Source organism: Protopterus annectens, chromosome 14.part0, assembly GCF_019279795.1.
Source record: "Protopterus annectens isolate FY-2018-M chromosome 14.part0, PAN1.0, whole genome shotgun sequence".
In the NCBI taxonomy this organism is placed as follows: domain Eukaryota; kingdom Metazoa; phylum Chordata; order Ceratodontiformes; family Protopteridae; genus Protopterus; species Protopterus annectens.
In genome coordinates, this window is record NC_056748.1 from 691,291,139 (window position 1) to 691,310,914 (window position 19,776).

At 44.3% G+C, this 19,776-nt stretch overlaps 1 protein-coding gene across 1 annotated transcript in view; it reads left to right on the forward strand.

Moving 5' to 3' along the window:
• Positions 1 to 19,776, forward strand: part of NOL9 (nucleolar protein 9) — a 455,387-nt gene that overhangs the window by 323,510 nt on the left and 112,101 nt on the right. The window contains exon 10 of the mRNA XM_044055607.1: positions 17,668 to 17,779. Within this exon, the coding sequence (XP_043911542.1) occupies positions 17,668 to 17,779 (112 nt within the window). The remainder of the gene's footprint in view (positions 1 to 17,667; positions 17,780 to 19,776) is intronic.

The following is a 19,776-nucleotide window of genomic DNA, read 5'->3' on the forward strand; positions in this document are numbered from 1 at the left end:
AGTCAGATGTCTACAAATTCGTAAATAATAAATTTGTGAGGATTACTTAAACGGTGATCTTACTAAGAACATGGTGTAGTTGTAGAAGTGACTTACCATAATGGTAGATGTTCAAATAGATCACAATAAAGACATTAAAACTATATAATAAAGCATGTGAAGAACAGAAGAATATTAAATTACAAGTAGAAATTATTGAAATAAATGTAATGCATTATTATAAGGTGAAACTTGGACAATAAGACGCTAGTTATAATTTGACAGTAGTAACAACCAGTGAAACACAAAAGAAAACAGGGTAAGGGATCAGAAAGGGGTATAGAGCAAGTGGCGTAAAGTGATATAGGGCAAGTGGGCTAAATAAGAAAGGAAGGAGGAAAAAGGAATGAGGGAAGATATAAGAGCATAGGGGAAGGAGCTAGAGTGAGAGAATTAAGCAGTTGGGGTGTTAAACTAGTGGGGTATGGAGAGAACAGAGAGAAGTTTAGGCCTATTACAGATAGCAGATGGAGAACTAAGAGGTGGAAAAGGGAAAGGAGTATTCGACATTGTGAAAAGGAGCAAGTGGGAAGGAGAAATTAGATATTGTGAAAAGGTAGTTAGAAAAGGATATAGTGTCAGGTAGGGTTAGAGCAGGAACAGAACCAAGCTTTGCTCAAGTATTCCCTTAAAGTGATTTTAGATGAGCAGAAGTTGATATTTGATCTAATGTTTGTGGGAAGTTTGTTCCAAGCTTTGGCAGTGGAGTAGGAATATAGGGATTTTCCAGCATTTTTATTGGGGTTGTGTACAGAAAGAAGTTGCTTGATGTCCTTCAAGAATGCAACTGCAGTCATAACATGTGGGTTGTCCTGCCTCAGGCAGCCCTCGGTCGGCCGGATTCCAAAGTCTGGGTCCGACGTCGGCTGATGTCGCATTTCTCTCCGACGTCAGAGCGGCTGGAGTACATAAGCATCAGCCGACGCCATTTTCTCCAGTCTTTCTTGCCGCGCGGTGCCCGAAGCAGAAGCAGTTCGCAAGTGCCGGTCAGCTCCTGTATTCTTCGATACCGAAGTCATCAAAAAAGCTAAGTACCCCGTTGGGGACCTTTTCTTGCCTCAGCTGATGTCAGAAATAACTGAAAAAGTTAACAATTGTCTTTCTTGTGGTAAACAAATACCTCATAAGGATTTCCACTCTTACTGACTTCCTTGCCTGGGCCCAGACCATGACGTCTCGGCCTGTGTAGCCTGTGCTCGCTTCAACAAGCGCACTCTCAGGCGCCGGGCGGAGTTCGCTGAAGACTTTTTCGCCGATAAATTTGCTTACACCATGCCGTCGGATCTTCCGACATCGCAAACTCCCAAAAAGCGAAAAGACCGGGACCGACATCCTCGGCCCGCGTCTACCACTGACTCCACGCCAAAACCTAGCGCGAGTGCTCCGGTTCCCTCTGAGACTGTCTCTCCACCGCTCCGAACCGAAGACACCGCATTACTGACGACTCCGATTCCGGACATCACTCCGCCAGTTATCGATTTTCCTCCGGATACCGAAACCGAGGAAATGCCCGAGACCATTGCTGTAGACAAGGTCACTCCTGCACGTGGAGCTGCCAGGCCTCCTATGGCCATGTCTATTAAGGCCTACACTAGGGCTAAGGCTGCCAGCAAAACAAAGCATATTACTTCTAAATCCTTACCTCAGCCTACTCCAGAGACACAAATTATGTCCATGGCTGCTGATTTAATTTCCATGATTAGAGGTTCACAGGCCCATCCTGAGAGAGGATCCCAGCCTCCTTCTGATAAAAGGCCCCCGGGTTGAACCCTCTGAACCTATTCCTTCATATGAAGATTCTGAGGGCTCTGTCCACTCTGATAGCCAGGAAGAGCTCTTCCAGACCTATGAGGACTCGGATGCAGAAGATTCCATCCCCTCGGCCTCCCCTCCTGAGGATATTTCTTTTGGGGAAGTTCTGCACACCATGAGGGAACATTTCAAGTGGCAAGGTCAGGAATATTCTGATTCTAGGAAACGCCTGAGGACTTTCCTTAAGAAGCCCCAGCACAGGCCCTTAGCTATTCCTCCTGTACTTGATGTTTTGGATGATTTATTTTCTGACTAGTGCTACCCCTGATTCTCTTCCTCCTGCTCCAGCCAAGCCAGACAGGTATTACAGGGTCCCAGAAACTCATTCCCATTTATTCAGGACCCATTCTGCTGATTTGGAAACTATTTCACAGGGGCCTAAAGGAGTTTCAGCCTTCACCTCTAAAAATCCATTGCCCTCCAACAGGGAGGCTAGATCATTAGAGAGATGGGGCAAAAAGGTTTACACATCCATTACCTTATATATGAGAGCTTTAAATTGCCTTTTTCATATGTTATAATATCAGGATTACCTTTTAGAAGATTTACAAAAAACTTTAGCCACTCCTGATCCTTTAGACAGGAAGACTTTGCAGGAAGCTGTACATAACACTCAGCAAGTAAGCAATCACTTCCTGCAGTGTGGATATGATGCACTGGAAGCTTCATGTAGGGCAGCTATGACAGGGGCAGTCATTCGTAGACATGCTTGGTTAAAAGATCAACCTCTACCAGATCATGTAAAGGCAAAACTTCTGGATGCACCTTTGGAAAAGAACAAGCTTTTTGGTGCCAATGCTAAGGATGTGTTAAAGACCATCGAAGAAAAAGCAAAATCAGTTCAGACGGTGAAAGATTTCCTCCAGGTTCAACCCCCCCAGATTCAGTAGGAATTGGCCTTCTAAAAACTGGTCCTTTCCTAATACAGAAAAGTTTCAAAGGGGTAAGAACAGACGTGGCCGAGGAAGAAGCCAATACAGAGGCCCTTACAGGGGACGACAATGGCAGCCAGGAAATCAAAGAAGTGACGCAGGGGTTTCACCTGCCCCACAACCACAATCTCAATGACTTTCCTCTACTACCGCCTACCAGGGAACAAATAGAAGCTCCCTTGGGCGGGAAATTATCTCTGTTTGCAGAAAATTGGCACAGACTGACAAAGGACAAATGGATTTTGGACATTATAGACCGAGGGTACAGGTTTCATTTTCATACCTTACCAAGAAAACAAGGCATGCCAAACCTACCACAAAACCAGAGGGCGGAGGCTATCAAGCAAATCACTCTGCTGACTCGGATGAAAGCAATAGAAAGAGTTCCACAACAAGAACAAGACCAGGGGTTTTACTCAAGACTGTTCCTTGTTCCAAGAAAAGAATCTCAATGAAGACCAATACTGGACTTATCCGCATTAAACACCTTTCTCATAGTACCAAAGTTCAAAATGCTGACTCTACAGCAACTTCTTCCCATGCTGGGCAAGGGGTCTTGGCTGATTACTCTGGACCTCAAGGAGGCATACCTGCATGTCCCTATCAGACACAGCTGCAGAAGATACCTCAGATTTCTTGCAGGGCCAGAGCATTATCAATTCTCAGCATTGCCATTTGGCTTATCTACTGCGCCCAGAGTATTCACAAAATGCCTGGCTTCAGTAATTGCTCATTGCAGGCTCCAGGGGATACAAATTTACCCGTACCTGGACGACTGCCTCATACAAGCGGACGACAAATTGATGTTGACAAAAAACCTGGATTATGTCATACGATTACTTCAAGCTCTGGGATACACAGTCAACTTCCAAAAGTCAAGACTGCAGCCATCCCAGCGAATAATCTTCTTAGGAGCCAAACTAGATACAGCCTCTCAGATGGCTTATCTGACAGAAGACAAGCAAGAGAAGTTAACTCATTACTTCAAAGGTTTAGCAAAACTCACCCAGATGACTGCAAGGAGATTCCTACAGGCCCTGGGTTACATGGCATCCTGCATTCTCCTGGTTCCATTAGCAAGACTACACATGAGAAAGCTTCAATGGTAACTAAAAAGTATTTGGTCTCAACACAGCAACAACTTGGAGACAATCATACCGCTCATTCCATACCTACAAAAGGAATTCCTATGGTGGGCCTCGGTGAGCCAGGCAAACACAGGTATGCCATTCAAAAAACCACAGATAACACAGACCATGACCACAGACGCCTCAGACCTTGGATGAGGGGCGCACATGGAAGGCAGGTGTATACAAGGACAATGGTCTCCAAAGGAAACACATCTGCATATAAACCAAAAGGAAATGCTGGCAGTAATGCATGCCATCGAGGCTTTTCAACACCAACTCCAGCAAGGCCATTTACTGATACGGACAGACAACACCACTGTGATGTGGTACATAAACAAGCAAGGCGGCACCCACTCTTAACCCCTTTGCAGACTGACAATGCATCTTTGGGAGAAATCACTGAGCCTAAACATCCAGTTACAATCCCAGTTTGTTCCAGGAAAAGACAATGTGTTGGCGGACAGCCTAAGCAGGAATTTCACAGATCCACACGAGTGGAGGTTACATCCGAAGGCCTTCAGACAACTCACTTCGACATGGGGCAAGCCAGAAGTGGACCTATTTGCCTCTCATCTCAACCATCTTCTACCAAAATTCTGCACAAGGACATACCATCCAAAAGCTTGGAAAATAGATGCCCTCTCATTCAACTGGAACTCCTTAACAATCTATGCATTTCCACCTCTGCCACTGATGACCTCAGTATTACTAAAGATCAAAGCAGAGAGACCCAAGGGAATCATAATAGCTCCGGACTGGTCAAGACAACACTGGTACCCATTACTACGGAGCATATGTCACACCAGGAGGTGGGCCCTTCCCCAATGGCCTCTACTTCTGACTCAACACAACTTCGAAACAGTGCATCCAAATCTACAGACACTGCAGCTAACAGCCTGGGAGATCCCATAAATAACTTCAGCCTATCTCTCTCCAAGGAAGTGCAGCGGATACTAACAGAGGCTCGAAGACCATCCACCAGAAAGGTTTATTTAGCAAAGTGGAAAAGATTCAGCAATTGGAATACCAGCAAGGGACATGATGCATCATTGTTGAACATCCCACTCATCTTGGAATATTTGGCAGATATGTTAAAGAACGGACTCTCATATTCTTCCAAAAAGATACATGCATCTGCTATTTCAGCTAGATACAACACTGATCCTCCGTTGTTTTCACACCCCTTACTAAGGCAATTCCTCAGGGGAATCAAGAACATTAAGCCACCAAGAAAGGCCCCAGTTCCAGCCTGGGACCTCAATTTTGTCCTAGAAAAACTGACTCTACCTCCATTTGAGCCAGCAGCTTCAGTTGACTTGCAATTTCTCTCATGCAAGACAGCTTTCCTGTTGGCAATTACACCAGCAAGAAGGGTTTCGGAGCTACAGGCCCTAATGGCAATACCACCCTTTATTATTTTTCACAGAGACAGGGTTTCATTAAGGATCAACCCTACTTTTATGCCAAAGGTGGTATCTAGGGTTTCTTTAAATCAAGCCATTCATCTGCCTGCTTTCTTCCCCAATCCTGAGAACAAGGGGGAAAGACTGTTGCATACCTTGGACATTCACAGACAACTTTGTTACTACCTGGACAGAACCAAGGCCAGTAGGAAGTCTGAACAACTTTTTGTAACTTACGCCCCTGCAGTACAAGGAAAAGCAATTTCAAAACAGACTATTTCAAAATGGATTGGACATTGCATCAGATTCTGTTATTCCTTTCATGGAAAGACTGTTCCAGCCAATGTCAGACCACATTCCACCAGAGCTACAGCCACCTCTACAGCATTCTTAAGAGGGGTGCCTACTAAGGACATTCTAGAAGCTGCTACATGGAGCTCCATGCATACATTCTCCAAACACTACAATCTCCCTCTATACTCCAGATCCAGAGCAGGCTTTGCTTCGGCAGTCCTGCAGGGTTTGATTGCCACACCATCTTTTTCCTAGAGCATTCCTCCTCCCCCAGCTAAGCTATGGTATTCTACCCACATGTTATAACTGCAGTTGCATTCTTGAAGGACATAGTACAGTTTTGTACCTACCATAAATGTAGATGTCCGATAGACATGCAACTGCAGTCGGATTTTCCCACCCTCCATACCCCTCTATGCCTAGGGTCCACTCCTATCCCTGTTTCTCTTAGCTGGGGATATCTGTTATGGTGTATTTGTTTTATTGCTCATTTATTTGTATTGGAATCCTGTTTTTGTCTTCCAATTTGATTATAGCCTTCCTTGGAGGGCACCTGGCATCTGGGGCAAGAAACACTGAAGAAAATGGCGTCTGCTGATGCTTATGTACTCCAGCCACTCTGACGTCGGAGAGAAATGCGACATCAGCCGATGTCGGACCCAGACTTTGGAATCCGGCCGACCGAGGGCTGCCTGAGGCAGGACAACCCACATGTTATGACTGCAGTTGCATGTCTATCGGACATCTACATTTATGGTAGGTACAAAACTGTACTTTTTTACATCTTGGAGATGGGTAGTAGAAGGCACAGATGTTAGTGCAGGACAGGCAGTAGACTAGTAGATAATTGTGGGCTTTTAGGAGTTGTAAGTAGGTGAGTCGTCGTGGGACCTCCAACCAAGTTACCTGCACAACTGTATTTTTACACTCTACCAGAAATTGTTGCAGACCATAATTTATGATAGTTTGGTGTTGCTGCAGTTTCAGGGTGCCTGCCACTACTGTGATAAGTTTTAACTCCCTCATGTAGCTTTTGTTCCCCAGTTTCACTGTGAACCTTCAGACTGTGCATGCCTTGTCTGGTTAATACTGGAGACGTATTTCACCAAGATTTAATTATGTATTTAAGCCAGCATGCTTCCCTTTCTCCTATGCAACCTGTTGTGAGGGTTTAGACTGCTCCATCCATGAGTTCCCTTATACCCATATGTAATAATGGGTACCCTCTTCCTATGCATTTGTGCCCCACTGGCTGCATAGAGGTCATCCATTTTCCCCATTTACCTCATTGGTGTTAATGTTCAGATGTGCTGACCCGATTATCATGTCCTTAAGAAAAGTACTGACGTTTTGCTCCTTTATCATGAGTCCTAGCATTTCATACATTGATTTGACATCTGCTTAACCACCAGTGAAAGAAAATGCTTATTTCTGCAGCATAATCACTCATACTTTCATGTATTGTCTGTACTCGCTGAATTTTTATAAGCTTCTAGAGTCCATTTAAAACATTCAAATAAACAATGTTTCACTTTATTCAAACAGTCCATTGCATTAATTTTTTGATACGGCATTCATCACCGTACTTCTAATCAGAAGAGTTAAAAAAAACACTTAGTGCCCCTGGTCACCTTGTTGTTAGAATACATTTCAGTCTTCCCTGTTTTTATACTGAGGAAGCAATTTGTTACCGACTGTGGCATCTAGGGTTTGCTTGCACCCCCCCCCCCCCCAACAATACTCTTGTGCCTTTGAGAATGGACCAGCATTTCCCATTTTTGCTGGTGCTGCTTTTGTCTTTACTCTCTTTACTTTAGCTTGAAGCTGTTTTTCATCTGTCTTAATCCGCAGGCATTTCATCTGCAGCTCCAGTTTCCAATTTTAGCTGGGTTTTGAGATCATCCAGGGTGGACTTCGTTGATTTTTGCATACTGTTCACCTACAAGCCCTTACCTGGTTGTCTCCATTTTCAGTGGACTGCATTTCAGTTTAATACAAGGTTACTACAATGTCCTCTTTGCACATATTAGTATACAAAATTCCATTGGTTTTGTACTCGTTCACCTATGACACTGACACCTGTCCATTCTCCACAGAGTTTGTTTTCCAAGTTTCCTAACTACTCTAACTGTAAAATAAGGTAACTGCTGTGCAGGGTATACTGCTGTATGTTTAACTTTTAGTTGGAAGGGTATACATACATTTTTGTTGACCAAAACTATTTGCTAGGCTGTATGTCTGTATTACAAGATCCCATTGTTGCCACTAATCCGTATGTGATGAACAGGCTTTTATAATCCCACCTACTGTCGGCAGTTAATATGTGATGAACAGTGGCTACCATTTTTGCTCTTGCACTGATCAAAGTGATGAAGTCTGTTTCTTGGGAGATGTGTTTTCTGGTTGTCCTTTCTGCTCATGCTTTGCTGTTGGGATGTGAATTGCAGGTTTGTGTGTGTAGGGGAACCATAGCTGATCTGACGGATGCACCATCCACCAGGATCCCATCAAGATCATGTTACATTTCAGCCAGAAGTGGTTTCTGCGTTGTCCCTAAACCCTTCCATCCATCTCTTTTTCTTCAGTGGGATGGAAAGCAAAGAAGAGAGAGCCCTTAACATCCTGGATGTTTACGATCACCTCAGATTTTACATTAAGTGAGAACACAGATTTTGGAAGATGAAACAGCTTTAGCGTTGTTATTGCCAAGCAAACCTTTACCCGGTGGACTGCTAACCATATTATATTTTGACATCAGGAAGTGTATTACTTGTTGGAAAATACTGTAGTCTGAGGCCATTCAACTAGAGACATGGGTGTTCCCAAGGGTTGCTTCACAAATGTTTATTGCAGACTTCTTTACCATGGCCACTTAGTCATCACTTCATAGCTTTCGCAAATGTTATGTCCAGGACATGCATCTAGGAGCTCAAGAGTCAGCCATTTGAATATTTCACGTTATGTCAGACCTCTGGTTGTTTTTACCCTTGGATTTATAGACCATCAGCTGAATTGTAGACCCAGCAAGAAGGCATCCCTGATGTTTCATTTAACAGATGATTCTTAATCAGTTAGTCTATGAATAGACTCTCCTTGGTTGGTCCCAAATGCCTTCCTGTCCTGTTGTGTCAGGAAGGTCCCTTCATCCAGCATTGGCTGTTGGCGTTCCCTTTAAGTTTGGCAGTGTAGGTGTCATTGTTGCTTTTCTTTAATATGTAAGGAATATACTTGCTCAGTGGTTGGAGGCATATTCTTGAGCTCAGGGGCAAAGTACATGCTCCTACTGTGTAAGGTGACATCACAATTTTCACTAGCATAATGTACACTCCCCCTGTGCACATGAGCCTCTGGGGGAAAAAACAAAACAAATTGGGACAGAAGTTAGGATGAACCCAATTGTAAATCAGCTGTAGGAAAATCCATTTGTAATTTTAGTGTTACAGTACTAAAGTATGAGTTTTTTTTTACATTTTTGTCTACAGGTAGGCTTAACAGTAGGTAAAGTTGGGGAAAAAAGACCCACTGCAAGGGCATGCAGAGAGAGATTGAGAGAGAGGAGTTTTCAATTAATATCTTATGCAAGCTGAACTGGCTCGTGTTGGAAGTAAGGCTCATAACTGCAGGTAGTTTTAATTTTTTTAAACAGATGAAAGTGTCCAACTGGACATTCCTAGACTTGGAGAAAGCATATAGCAAGGTCCCATGAAAGCTGATTTGGGCAGTCCTGTGATAACTCAAAGTCCCAGAAGCATTGGTAGAATTATTGCAGGCTGTATGCAAGGAACTAGACATAAGTATGGACAGTGTTCAGACTCGCAGAGGGGTTCCTAGTGGAAGTGGGTGTGCATCGGGGCTGAGCTCTGAGCCCACTGCTGTTCTTAATGGTGATGGACTACTTTAGCAAGCATGTCTGAAGGAAAAGATAAAGTTGCTGTATGCTGATGATGTGGCATTACAGGCAGACTTTGAAGGACTTTAGCAAAGGTTGTGGGAATGAAATGCAAAACTAAAATCAACTAAAATCACATGCGATGAAGGTGAGTACAGATAGGGCAGTGATCATGGCAGCAAATGGTGGAAATCGGAAGAAGATGAGAACTGAGAGAGAATTGAAAATAGTACAAGTTAACAGCTTTAAGTACCTGTGAGAGGTAGTGGAGGAGAAGGGAAGTCTGAATGAAGATGTCAAAGCTAGAATCAGAGGGGCTGCAGCCAACTGGCACAGTGTTTAGGGTAGTGTAGGACAGAAGAATGCCCAAGAAGCTGAAAAGTAAGGTGTACAAAACAGTTGTAACCAGTACTACTGTATGGTACAGAAAATCTGGGCAGTAAAGGTGGAGCAGATGAGGGTGTCAGAGGTGATGGAGATGAAGTGTCTGAGGTAGGTAATAGGATGCACACTGCGGACCAGTGGACCAGAGGAAGAAGTGACATCAATGCAGAAATCCAAGTAGATCCAGTTGCAGAGAGGGTCAAAAAGAAAAGATTACCGTGATCCATGCAGACATGCAGGAAAGCAGAAGATAATCGTGTGATGATGATTTGGGATAGGATGGAAGAAGGCAAGAGGAAACGAGGGCATTGAGCAAAGAGAGATAAATAGGTTGTGTGAGAGAAGACCTGCAGTAGTCATGCATGACTGTTGAAGGGATGAAAGTGGTATCCAGTTGAGAGAGATTGTGACAGTTGATGTGATGCCCTGACCCCATGTAGAAAATGGGGAAAGTGCGTTTACTGTGATGATGATCCATTCCTCATTAAATGGTATTATTGTGATGATCCATTCCTCATTAAATGGTATTATTGTGATGATCCATTCCTCATTAAATGGTATTACTGTGATGATCCATTCTTCATTAAATGGTATTATTGTGATGATCCATTCCTCATTAAATGGTATTACTGTGATGATCCATTCCTCATTAAATGGTATTACTGTGATGATCCATTTAAATGGTATTACTGTGATGATCCATTCCTCATTAAATGGTATTACTGTGATGATCCATTCCTCATTAAATGGTATTACTGTGATGATCCATTCCTCATTAAATGGTATTATTGTGATGATCCATTCCTCATTAAATGGTATTATTGCTCTTTCTCTCTCTCCATCAGACATCATCCCAGTGTAATTTACCCCATGCTTCCATATTTGGTAACTGTTTGGCCATTTCATTGCAGTCATGTCCTCAGAGTGGTGGTTGTGGAGTGACCATCACCCAGTCTTTCAGGAGAATTTTGCTGCATGTCCCGCCCTTCCCCATGTGCCATGGAAGGAATTGTGGTCGGTGTGCAATAAGAGAATGTCATTTTCTTTTTTGGGAAAGCACAATAGGCAAATGGAGACAGAGATATTCTCAGAATGAAGCTCCATAGCAGCTCTCACTTCTTTAATCCTCTGCACTAAACTACCATAAAGGTTTATTAAATTTGTACCAGATTTGAAAAATGCTCTTTAACCGCACCTTTTACCTTCACTGACAACATGTAACATGTCCTGTTCTTTCTTCATTGTTCATTTTTTTCATTTTATTTTTCAGTTGTGTTTGCTTTGTCTGTCCTTTCATTGTTATTACCATCCGATTCCATGTAGACATTAATTTTATTTTACCCTGCAAGAGTATAAACCTTATACTTTGTTTCTACTGTATTAGCCATTCTTAATCCTTATGGGACATAATGTGAGAGTGTTCAATCTCGCCGTTTGTTCTTACACCTGGGTTCGGAGCCGATCCTCGGCTCCGTGTCGGCCGCTTGACAAAGCTCTGCATCGAGAAGAAGCTCGAGACCAACCTAACTCCCACAATCCCCCTCTGCCTTTACCCCAGATCTAGTTTGCCGCTGCAGAGATCGCATCATTTTGATGAGCTCGGACCACCTGAAAGATAAGATTGATTATTTCTTATAATTCTTCATTAGTTTTTCTATACAAGTTCTCAGATTGACTGTGTGTATGTGTGAGTAGTGTATCGAGGGTTTCTCGGTTCCATATATAAGTTTTATATACACTCATATACTTTTGAGTTTCCCTCGGGGCCTACCCCACCCTTAACTGGATTTGACTATTGGATGTGACTTAAGTTTCTGGATTTGACAAATATTACTGGATTTGACTTCTTTGCTGGATTTGACATTACTACTGGTTTTTCACTGTTTTCTGGATTGGAATTTGTTACCATGTCAGAGAAAGCTAAATCAGGCTTCAAAAGGTGCCAGTGTGGACAGAAGATGTCTGTCACAGACAATCATAGTTCCTCAAGTCTACTGTCTTGGCCCTCTCCATCTGCAGGAAGACTGCTCTATCTGTCATTCTTTCAGTGGAAGGGTCATGACAGATAGGCGAGGAAACTTATGGATAGGGTCTTTGAAGCCTGCATTCCAAGAGGCTCTGGATGCATCAGACCAGGCATCTAAATCCTTGAAGGAATCGAAGACGTCGGAGCCCAAGTCATCGGCTCCGAGCTCTTCATTCAAAGTTCGATCACCGGTTCCACAGACTTGGGGCCGAGTGTTGAACTGTTGTCAGTTACCGAGCCTCGAGTCTTGGAACCGGTGACGGAGCTCCCTCCTCCGGCACTTTTGAGGTCGGCTCCGTCTTCGATTCCTTCGACGCGTTCTTCCAGGCCCCTCTCCGACACCGATGTAGACCGTGTGGTGCAGAAATTGATGGAGAATACAGCCTTGTCCAAACTCATTTCTGTCTCCTCCCAGTTGGTGTCGAGACTCGAAGGCCTTCCCTTATCTCCACCTGTTCCTCCTCCGATGCCTATCCAGTCTTGGAGCCGGAGAGGCTGACCTGGTGATTGTGGAGCCCTCGGTACCGGAGCCGTCCCTTTCTCGGTCGGTACCGTTCACCTCGACTCCGTCGGATCCAGTACCGGAGTCTCGGAGCCGAAGATCCATCCTTGGGTCCGGGACTGAGTCGGACCGATATTTCGGTTCCGACGCCCTCTCGGGCCTCGGCTCGGATCGACTCGGCTCCGTCCTCGGGTCGATGCCTTCGTGCCTGTCTCGGGAATTCCTCCGACTTCTTCGGAACTGGGGATGTCTCGACTCGGGACCCGGGGCCTTGAACTCATGAGGAAGGTGTTGTCTGTTCAGACAACCACTTCAGCAGAAACAGCTTCTCCTTCCCATAAAGGGCCGTTATCCTCCTCTGCACCCACGGCTACATCTAAGCGTCGAGCACCAGTGTCTCAGCCACCCCTAGAGGGTGCCCCTTCTTCCTCGGAGGCTTCTTGGATGCCCCGAGGAAGTTCCGAGGAAAAGATTGTATAAGAGGAGACACTTAGATTCTCCACAAGAATCATTGACATCGGACACTGACTTAGATGAGTCAGAAGGGTCCCCAAAATCACCCTCGGAGGATGTCTCCTTTTCTGACATCCTGGAGATCCTAAAGCAGAGAGGTGATTGGCAATCCCTCCCCCCTTCTGAGGATGAGTCAGTCTTGCTGAAGGCATTCGGTGCTCGCCCTTCCTCCTCCTGGGTCACTCCGCCATTCGATGAGTTAATGGAGCTGATTGCTCGAAGCGCGTGGGACACACCTGACACAGTGGAGCCAGTCCCTAGAAAGCCTAACAAATTTATTACTGCCCCCCCAAGATAAGGCTTATCTGACAAAGGGAGTGCCAGTGGACGCTATGGTGGTGGCAGCGGCCACGAAAAAGGAGATGTCGGAATCTTCCTCATCTGTCCATCCACCTAATAGAGATTCTAGGACTATGGATAGATATGGGAAGCGCATTTTTAGTTCAGCGGCTTTTTCTATGCGATCCCTGAACTATTTGACCCATTTTACACGTCTACAGAGGGATCTAATCAAAGAGTTGGGAGATACCCTCCAGGGTACTACAGATGCTGCTGTCTCGGAGAAGGTTACAGCACATCTCAATACCCTAACTTCTATTGTAAACTCGTCCATGAGGCTGATCTCATACGCAGCCGAAGGATCGAGTAGGGCAGCAGCTTCAGCGATTGCTCTTCGTAGGCAGTCCTGGATGCGCTTATGTTCATTTGCGGAAGCCTTCAAGTCTTCCTTTACTAACGCCCCATTTGATGGTGCCACTCTCTTTGGCCCTAAAGTAAAGGAGACCCTTACCCGGTGTGAGCAAGAGGGAAAGACTCTGTCTGCTGTCGGAGTCCGTTTTTCCACCCCATCCAGACCATACCGCAAAGGGCAACTTGGTGGAAAAATGTGGTTTCGAAAACCCCAGGGTTCTTTTCCAGGCGCACAGGGTGATACCCCCTCCAGAGGCAGAGGAGGGGGTAGAGGTGAAGACGTCGCCCTGGCGGCAGAGGGGGTCCGCAAAACCAAGGTGACAGGGATACACTCCCCGGGAAACCTTTTCAGCACTCCTGAGAGGAGGCCCGACTGTCCTGCTCTGGAGGCAGTCGGTGGTCGATTAGCTTTGTACCCTCAGGCCTGGCAAAATCTTACATCAGACAATTGGGTAAAAAGCGTTGTTACCAGAGGCTACAAAATTCCCTTTCTATTGCCCCCAATTCCACAGAAAAGACTCCCAGATGTGCCGCCCCGTCTGCGAGGCCCTGCAGCTACAGAAGTTTCAAAGCTGCTAGAAAAAAAGAGTCATCCAACCAGTCCCAGCGGACCAAAGAGGATTCGGAACTTACTCAAGGTTCTTTTTAGTTCCAAAAAAGACAGGGGACTGGAGGCCTATTCTGGACCTAAGCAAACTCAACACCTTCATCAAGAAAGAAAAGTTCCGAATGGTCACGCTTCAATCGATCCTTCCATATTTACAGAAGGACGACTGGATGTGCTCAATAGATCTAAAGGACGCATACTACCACATCAAAATGGCCAGGGTGTCCAGGGATCACTTGCGCTTCTGGCTGGGAGCCAGTCACTTTCAGTTTCGAGCCCTGCCCTTTGGTCTGACCTCAGCCCCCAGGGTCTTCACCAAACGTATGGCAGTGGTAGCGTCTCACTTGAGATGTCTCGGATTCAGGGTGTTTCCGTATCTGGACGACTGGCTCCTTTCTGCCACCACCGAGCGTCGACTGATTCAGGCCAGGGATTACACACTACAACTTTGTGTTCATCTCGGAATTTCCGTAAATTTTGAAAAATCTTTACTACAGCCATCACAGCATATCTCATTCATAGGAGCAGAATTGGATACGCATTGCTTAATTCTAAGGCTTCCCCCAGAAAGGATAACCTCCCTACAAAGCCATATATCTCTTCTTCTCTCATCCAGAAAATCCCCAGCGAAACTGGTTCTGAAGGTTTTGGGCCTCATGGCAGCTTCTCTAATTGCGATACCCTTGGGAAGACTGCACATGAGAGTTCTTCAATGGCTTCTGTTTGCACAATGGTCGTTCCAAAAGTTACCCCTGACACGAGATCTATATCACAAACATATGCAAATCGCACCTGGCTTGGTGGCTTCGAACTTGCAACCTCTCCAGCGGAAGACCATTCGTGCTACCCGCTCCAACAGCAACGGTGACCACGGACGCTTCCCTGATAGGGTGGGGGGGCATCTTTCAGGGACAGACAGTCCAAGGCGAATGGACCAATTTGGAATACAATCTGCATATCAATGTTCTGGAGTTGAGGGCAGTGTTTCTAGCGTTGCAATACTTTGCTCCCCTTCTTCCTCTAGGGACAATTGCAGTCCAGACAGACAACATGTCTGTAGTCTGGTACATAAACAAGCAAGGGGGAACCAAGTCTTACCAACTATGCAGAGAGGCCATGAGAATCTGGCAATGGGCAGAGTCCACGGGTCGCTTTCTAGCATAACGCACATCCCGGGGTTATCCAACGTCATAGCGGACAGGTTGAGCAGAGCCATCCTGTTACCTCACGAGTGGTCCCTCAAACAGTCAGTTGCGAAGGAGATTTTTCGCAAGTGGGGCCAGCCTTCCTGCGATCTGTTTGCGTCTCCAATGAACGCCAAATGCAGAAGCTATTTTGCCCTATTGCCCCCTCCAGGGGAAGTCCCAAGGGCGCTCTAGTTCACGATTGGCCCCGGGTCTCCTGTACGCCTTTCCTCCTGTTCCCCTGATTTCAAAGTTTCTGCAGAAAGCCAGCAACCTGCAAAGGACAATTATCCTCATTGCCCCATTCTGACCTCGTCAAATATGGTTTCCCTTTCTTCTAGCACACCAAATGCGGGAACCCTGGATCCTGGACCCAGAGCCGGATCTACTGACCCACTCGTCAGGGGCTCTCCACCCATCGCTTCTCTCCCTCAAACTAGCAGCTTGGCTGCTCCGCTTCCCTTCTTAGCCAGGTCTGAGATTCTATCCCCTGCAGTTCAAAATATTCTGGTGGCTTCTCATAAAGCATCCACTACAAAGATTTACACCAGTAAATGGAAGCGTTTTGTGCATTGGGCAACCTACACAACAATTGGATCCCTTAGTAGTGCCTCTGAATAAGGTCTTGGAGTTTTTAACCAAATTGTTCCACCAAGGGGCTTCTCCAGCCACGTTGAGAGTGCAATTAGCTGCCATATCGAATTTCCATGTGGGAGAAAGTGGGGCTCCTATTATGGCTCACAGACTTTGTAAGGCCTTTCTAAAAGGATCTTTCTGTATTAGACCACCGGTTAGAAGTCCTACTTCACCTTGGAACTTGAACCTTCTCTTGTCACAGCTGATGCTACCACCCTTTGAACCAGCCTCTTCCTGTCCTTTGAAGTTTTTGTCATGGAAGACCCTCTTTCTGGTGGCTATCACATCGGCCAGACGGGTATCGGAGCTTCAGGCTCTTTCAGTTCAACATCCTTATTTAATTTTCCACCCTGACAGAGTTTCTCTTCGCACTAATCCATCCTTTCTTCCCAAAGTTTGCTCCACTAATAATATTAATCAGTCCATTGAACTGCCCACATTTTTCAAGAACCACTCCAATAAATTGGAATATATGTTACACAAGTTAGATGTTCATAGACAACTCAGATTTTACTTGGACAGAACAAAGGATCACAGGAAAACAGACCAGCTCTTTGTGGCCTTTTCAGACACCAAGATGGGTATGGCAGTTACAAAACAAACCCTGTCCAAATGGCTTTCTGACTGTATTATTTTTGTCTATTCTGCCTCTGAGCAAACTTTACCTGTCAAGCCCAAAGGGCACTCTACAAGATCAGTATCTACATCCCTGGCTCATGCAGCTCGCCTACCGTTAGACACTATTTGTGCGGCTGCCACTTGGTCTAAACCACATACCTTCATTTCTCATTACAAAGTGGACAGGATTTCTAGGGACAGGGCAACCTTTGGTTCCACTGTGCTCAGGAACGTTCTTCCCTGAGTTCCTCAGGAACACGGAGCTGGGGCCGCTACCCAGGTGTAAGAACAAACGGCGAGATTGAACACTCTCACATATAGAAGTTATGTCCTTACCATAACGTTCCATGTGGAGTGTTCATCTCGCCTTTGTTCTTACATTCCCACCCTCCCACCCTTAGGAAGAACGTCCAATTTAGGTGCCTGGTTTGTTTCTCCTGCCTCTGCCTTGAGCAGTTGTTGTGCTATGTAAATAGGTTTTCTTGTTTGGTATGAAAGTGTTATGCTATCTTCTGTTCTCTGCTGGTTTGCTTGCAAACTAGATCTGAGGTAAAGGCAGAGGGGGATTGTGGGAGTTAGGTTGGTCTCGAGCTTCTTCTCGATGCAGAGCTTTGTCAAGCGGCCGACACGGAGCCGAGGATCGGCTCCGAACCCAGGTGTAAGAACAAAGGCGAGATGAACACTCCACATGGAACGTTATGGTAAGGACATAACTTCTATTTCCAGCTGCTTTTAGATATGTTTTATTTTTGTTTGTAGAGAATTCAGGTATGCTTCTCAGTTAGTTTTTACGGTCTGCATTATTTTGTTATTAAGGTTGTCTGCACTATTTTTGCACATATGTATGTGTTAGACATGGTTTTGCTCTGTACACTTGTTTAACTATACCATGCATTATTTCTCATTTATGGAGTTTTTTTCTGCCAGGATCTTGTCCTGTAAACAGGGTTTTGCTAAGTGGAGCTTTGAGTTAACAAACAGGAATGCATAAATATATATATTTTACAGGTCTTGCCACAGCAACATATTAAGAGATATGGCAACTTTGGGATACCTGAGTCAGTTGCAGCCACTGGGACCAGGCCACTTACTGCCTTTGCACAGCCTCACACCATTTCAGGTAAACTATAGTCTCACTGCAGAAAATGTTTGGTGCCTTTGTGACTCCTTTCAAAGTAAACTCTCCAAGTCTGTCTTCCCGCTAGAGTTTCTAGCTGTATGTTTGTCCATATCTTTATAACTGTGGTAGCAGTTGTAATATGTGTTGAACCTTTTGACTTTACTGCCAAGAAAACATAGCAAGGTAAGCAAGCAATATACGTTAGGTTGGTGTTTGCTAAAATCAGATGTGTACCAGTACTGTATTAGAAAAAATGATGCTAATATAGCTTGCTTCTAGTGGGATTAATAAGGACAGTGTATTTTCTGTATGCCTAGCAGAGCCTTTGTACCATTGGAGACCATGCATGCCATGTTTTAATAACTCTACATACCTATTGAAAGCTGTTTGTCTTTTCGGCTTTTCCCGGTTAGGGGTTGTCACAGCAGAACTCCGGTCCGCTAATGATTGGCAGTGGATTTCTTATGGTGCCGAGTTGCCAGCCCGACGCCCAACCTTCAGCAAAGGCACGCCCATTCACGCATGTCTTTCGGAGGCCACTTGACTGCGGGGAGGACATGCAGAGACTCCACACAGAAGGCTCTCCAGCCGTGAATTGAACAGGAGAACCTCTTGCTGTGAGGCAACAACGCTACCATTGTACCACCGTGGCTTACCTATTGAAAGCTGGCATTTCATTTAACAGTAGTGCCTATAAAGTTTATCTGTATTTGTAAATAAAAATAAGTGGTCAATGTGCCCAAACTCGCACTGGTAAACTCAAAAGACAGGCACAGCAGATCAGCAAGAGATGTTTATTTTCTCCCCACGAACAAACCTCACAGAACAGAAACAAAAACAATAACGCTGCTACAGTTCTCAGCGTGTTTTCGTCAACATGCACTTAATCAGAAAAGCTAAACAGTGCTCTGTTTGCTAAATTTATAAGTCCGATGTTATTTGAATCTACCAATGGTGTCTCCGAACTAATTAAAATGTTAATACATTCAGTTAACATCCTTGTTGTTGAAATTGCAGATTTCTTAAAAAATCAAAGAAACTATATCACCATCTAGTGGTGAAACAAAAACTTTACAGGCAGAAATACATAGTAAAAATGTATATAAATATTGTATGCTCTAAAAAAACATTTTAATTAATACATAAAAAATGTACCTGTGTGCAAAATATTTGAAAAACATATAAAAATGTATGTATGAAAAATATTAAAATGTGTATAAATATATATATATATATATATATATATATATATATGTGTGTGTGTGTGTGTGTGTGTGTATATATATATATATATATATATGTGTGTGTGTGTATATATATATATATATATATATATATATATATATATATATATATATATATATATATATATATATACACACAAGTACAACTGATATATGGCTGAGTGGTTATAACTTGGCTGATCTCAACTTTAATACAGGTTTTAGAGAGAGCATTTCATTTAAACCTGGGTGACTGCTAGCCTCAAGCATTAATTGCCAAAATAACTCTCTGTATTCTAGAGGCCTCCCAAAGACCACCCCTGAGATTGGGAGGTAATACCTCTATGACGAAGAATAGGAATTTTGCAGATTTACATGTTAAAGTATGTTTAAACAAAGCGTTGTTAGTGTTTTCCTTCCTTACGTCATATAGGTGCTCATACACCCTTTGTCTCAACCTTCTCTCGGTTTTCCCTATATAAAAGGAATCACATGCTTCACAGGTCACCATGTATACCAAACCACAAGTATTGCAATTTGCAAATCCTTTAGTGGTGATAATTTTGCCTCTACTTTTCAAATATATTTTCTCACCTTCATTGATGACACAATAATGACAGCTTCCACATTTATGTGTACCCAACTTGTTTAAGAGATGTGTGACCGGTTTTCCACCTTCAAGTATGATCATCATGTTACACTGCTGCAGTCATTACACTAGGGTTATCCTGTCGTCAGGCGGTCCCGCAGTCGGCCAGAGTTCCAAAGTCTTGG